The 4379-nt window shown below is 32.2% G+C and overlaps 1 protein-coding gene across 1 annotated transcript in view; it reads left to right on the top strand.

The window, feature by feature from the left end:
• Nucleotides 1–3803, top strand: part of LOC117123939 (TATA-box-binding protein 1-like) — a 7972-nt gene extending 4169 nt beyond the window's left edge. The window contains exons 6-7 of the mRNA XM_033270035.1: nucleotides 780–874; nucleotides 1736–3803. Of these exons, the coding sequence (XP_033125926.1) occupies nucleotides 780–874; nucleotides 1736–1815 (175 nt within the window). The 3' untranslated portion in view covers nucleotides 1816–3803. The remainder of the gene's footprint in view (nucleotides 1–779; nucleotides 875–1735) is intronic.
• Nucleotides 3804–4379: the final 576 nt, after the last annotated feature.

Consider the following 4379-nt stretch of genomic DNA (forward strand, 5'->3'; position numbering starts at 1 on the left):
CTGTACGCACGCGCTATGTTCGAGAGCGGAGATGTGCGTCCTTTTGTTGAATTACCTTGCTTGGAGGTGAGGATCTTAACCACTAACTTATTCAACTCCACTCCAATATGTGTATGTAACTTCATGCCTGTCTATATTATACATCTGTATCTTTGCCTTCCTGTGCATTTGTCTGTCGCCCTCTATAAAGAACATAGATTTAATTTATGTCAAAATCATATTGCCAGAGAACATACACTTTGTTTTCTATATTAATTAATTAGCTACGTACTAGAAATCAATTCTCATTTAAGAATAATATTTAATAATAATAATAATAATATTTAATATTTAATCAAAGTTGGAGATAATAAATACACTGTACAATTGTTTCTCGACAGAGGTAGCATGGTATCTATAATAACTAAGTGTCCTTCATTTTCTTGTATTAATAGGTTTTCTTGTATGATATTTTTATTGCCTAATTTTTAGACACTCTTTGCACTTTTTAATCATTATTTTCAATGTTAATAAAACATACATTAAACTTTATTACATATAATTTGATAAAATTGTTCATTGAATGTTAAATACAAATATTTCACTTTCATTGTAAATTGTTAAGTATATATTAATGATTAATGTTGTTGAATTTTTAAATGTAATTGCTAACATTAAACTTATTACACAATTTACACAATTCATTTTTTAGATAATTGCTCCTAAAACTATTGCATATGTATTTATTGTTATAAATTTCTCATCAATTAAATGATTGCACATTTGTTTTTACTTCTTAGTTATGAGCCTGAACTATTCCCTGGTCTTATCTACCGAATGGTGAAGCCAAGAATTGTCTTACTTATATTTGTATCTGGAAAAGTTGTGCTAACAGGTATGTTGTACAAGTATTGCTAAATTTATTCAGTTTTGTTTGTTAAAATAGTTAGTTTTCGCCGCACAACATTAACTTAAACTTTAATGTTAGTACCCAACATGCAACACGATAGCTCTGCCCCTTTTTCTAAACCAATCGAAATGCGCAAGCGCAAACCCGTAGCTAACGTACGTCGAGCACGTAAAATCCTGAAATTTACGTACTCCGCAACGCAAGATGAATAAATTATGACCTCATCCGTTAAGGTTAACATCGTGCAGCGAAAACTACCAATTAAAACAGACTTTCAATGCTCATTTTATCTCATTAAACAAAGTCATGTGTCTTTCTGTAAAAAGCAATATCTTATCTGTTTTTAGCACATGCGTGGCTTCATACTGTCTGATGTAAAAAATCATAAAGCTGTTGAAAGATGGACAGTGCTATACTTCAGACTTATCTGAAAAGAAAAACAGTTGTTAGGCAATCTGAAGTTCAACAATACTCTACCTCATCAGATATGTCATAAATCATATGGCTGTTATAGAGTTTAGTGAGGGATTTTAGCAGCAGTTGAACCCAGGATCTATAGAATTATTTATTTTTGTACTTGAATTTTTTACTTAATGTTGCCTAATTAATTGTAATGCCTTTATTGTAGAATATTTATGTGTTTAGTGGGGTTGTGAAGTTGTTTTGTAATGTTTTTCTCCCCTTTTGTTAAACTTCAATTTTGAATGAGAGATTGCAATAAAGTTCTTCGTATTTCGTATTTCGTATAGAATGTAATTCGAGCATCTTTACCACTAAGCATTAGTTCATGTAGTTACAGCATGAAATTGAAATTTTAATAAATTTTGATTTATTTTTACCTTCCAGGAGCTAAGGTTAGATCAGAAATAAATGATGCATTCAACAACATCTACCCCATTTTAAAGTCATTCAAGAAAACTTCCTAGTTGCTTAAGCTATGCATTCTTACTTGTGTTAGACAACTTGATTTGCTGGGGACAGAATATACAGTACCTAGAGTAAGAACTTGGCTCTGAGTACAGTGGTGACAAGACAGAAAGAAGTTACAAATTCATTGGTAAGAAGACATGAGACTTGGTTTGAAGTATGCTTGTGACAAGACATAAAAAGTAGTTCCAAGTGTATTGTTTAGGAGACATGGATTTTGGTTCCAAGTACATTGTGAAAAAACACAGAAAGTAGTTACAAATTCACTTGTGAGAAGACCTGTTTTGTTCTTAGTATATTGGTAACAAAACATGGAATGCATGTTTGAAAAGACATTGAACTTAGTTCTGAGTACCTTGGTGACAAAATATTTGCCTTGGTTAAATTTAATGTGGTGATAAAATATGGAACCTGGTTCCATGTAATTTGGTGACCAACTATGGAACTGGGTTCAATTTATATGTGGTGGCACTTGGTTTAACATAATCTTGTCACAAGTCAAGATATGGAACTTATTTCAATTAAGTATGGTGAAAAGATATGGAACTTAGTTCTGTATTACTGTAATATGACATGTGATGCTATGTGGTAAGAAATGAAACTTAGTTACACTTACACTGGTGACAAAATATAGAACTTGGTTCCATTCACCCAGGTGACAAAATAAGAAAATGTACTTTGGCGCAATCTGGTATCAAGACATAAAGCTTGTCCCTTGTACGTTAGTGACAAGATGTGAAACTTGGTAAAAGTGTAAACATGCTTGTTGACTTGCTAATTTTTTAGGTGCAGTGGACAGTCCTACTTATTGTATTTTAAAAGCTACTGCAGGTCTACACTTGCCACTTGTCAGCTAATACAAGCACATCTATTTGGAGAATTCTGGTGGGTAACAGTGTGGACCTTTGTTAATAAATTGTACAGTATTGTTAAAATGTGGTGATTTTCAAATATTTTTTGTTTGTAGAAAGTGAAATATATTTAAGAATGTGAAACATTAATAAATTAAGTAACATGGTAATTATTTCAGTTGTTAATTTTCTATTCTGCCTGGTAAAGAAATGAATTATTTATAGTTCTTATTTCAGTTTGTTTATGAAGGAATATCAATTAGTATTGTTATGAAATCATGTGTTGGATGATAATGATGCTGATACTAATTAACAATACAAAACATAGTTGAGTGGATCATCCCATCACACAAAGCAGGCTTATCATGTAAATAAGTAAATATTTTGATAAACAAACAAGAAATAAACTAAATGTCCTTTTTCAGCGGTTTTTTGCAATGAGTTATATACTGTCAAAGTGGTATTAAGAAAATAGTACTGTAATTGAATTTCTTCAACCAAGTTATTATTTTTCAATAAACATTTGCCCGTACCCAAGGTTAATCGACATAAGTTGTGTGTATGTTTGTTTATGTCGATTGACCTCGATATGGGCATGCACAGTTCAAACTACAAAATGGCTTATTGAAAATTAGATTAAGAAAATATGTTCCTTGCCATTTGATAGGGCCATAAATTGTACCATTACTGTATTCTTTTCATAGGTCCTGAACTTGGCTGATAACCAATCTAATATCTGTAAATTAGCAACAGCTTTATTAACAACCTCAAGGACATAGGCTGGTTTTGGCCATAGGGGGTGTGTCAGCATCCCTGAGCCTACGACCATGAACCATGTACGCCCATGTATTTTTTCCATTTAAATGAACAATCCATTGTTTTAATTAAATAAATTTTAGCAATTTTTCCTACATTTTATCAGAGGAGGTATAATTTGCATTATTAAAGAAACTAAGTTCGCATTAAGTATGGATCTTCAGCAACTCGTATTTTGTCGGCTCTGTAAATATATTGTACAAAGGAGGTATTGCTTAGTTTTTAGCTATATAAAAGTATATTATGTTATGTTAGATTGGCTGTAAATTGTTCTTTTTCATTCTGCTCAATTTTTATAATAAAAGATTGAAATGTGAAAACATGTCGTCTATTGTTTTGTGTGGAAAAAGAATAAACCATAGCACACAGTATCATTATGCTGAATTACATATAGACGGGATCTGTGACTACAGATAAAGATTTTGATGCGCTTATTAGTTTCACGCTCACGGCGGCAGAGACTGAAATTCACCAGAGCATTGCCTAACCCTTCCTCTTCCGAAAGATGCAGTGTTTTCTTAATGTGCACACAGATCAGATTTTTACACTGAATCTCCAGTTTCAAGTCCTTATCCAAGAAGGCTTGATTTTACCAAAGATACTAGAAATACAAGATAGAGTTCTCCACACAAAAAAAGTGTTCCACCGAATTGCATGGTGGGAATACGAAAAATGGGACGCCCCCTACAGCTGGATCTAAAAAAACTTGTGCCAAACTTTCGTTACCAACTCGTCGCGTATTTTATTATCAATTCTCAACAAAGATACTAGATATAAAAACAAAGACAGTGACATCGGTGAATACATAACCTCCTTGGTGGCGGTAGAAATCGTTGCTATTATCCAAATAATACACAAAAAAATTAAAGCATAGTAAAGAATAAAACAACAATACA

This window comes from Anneissia japonica, unplaced genomic scaffold, assembly GCF_011630105.1.
Source record: "Anneissia japonica isolate Jap-2015-1 unplaced genomic scaffold, ASM1163010v1 scaffold287736_len1891122_cov214, whole genome shotgun sequence".
NCBI classification, from domain to species: Eukaryota; Metazoa; Echinodermata; class Crinoidea; order Comatulida; family Comatulidae; genus Anneissia; species Anneissia japonica.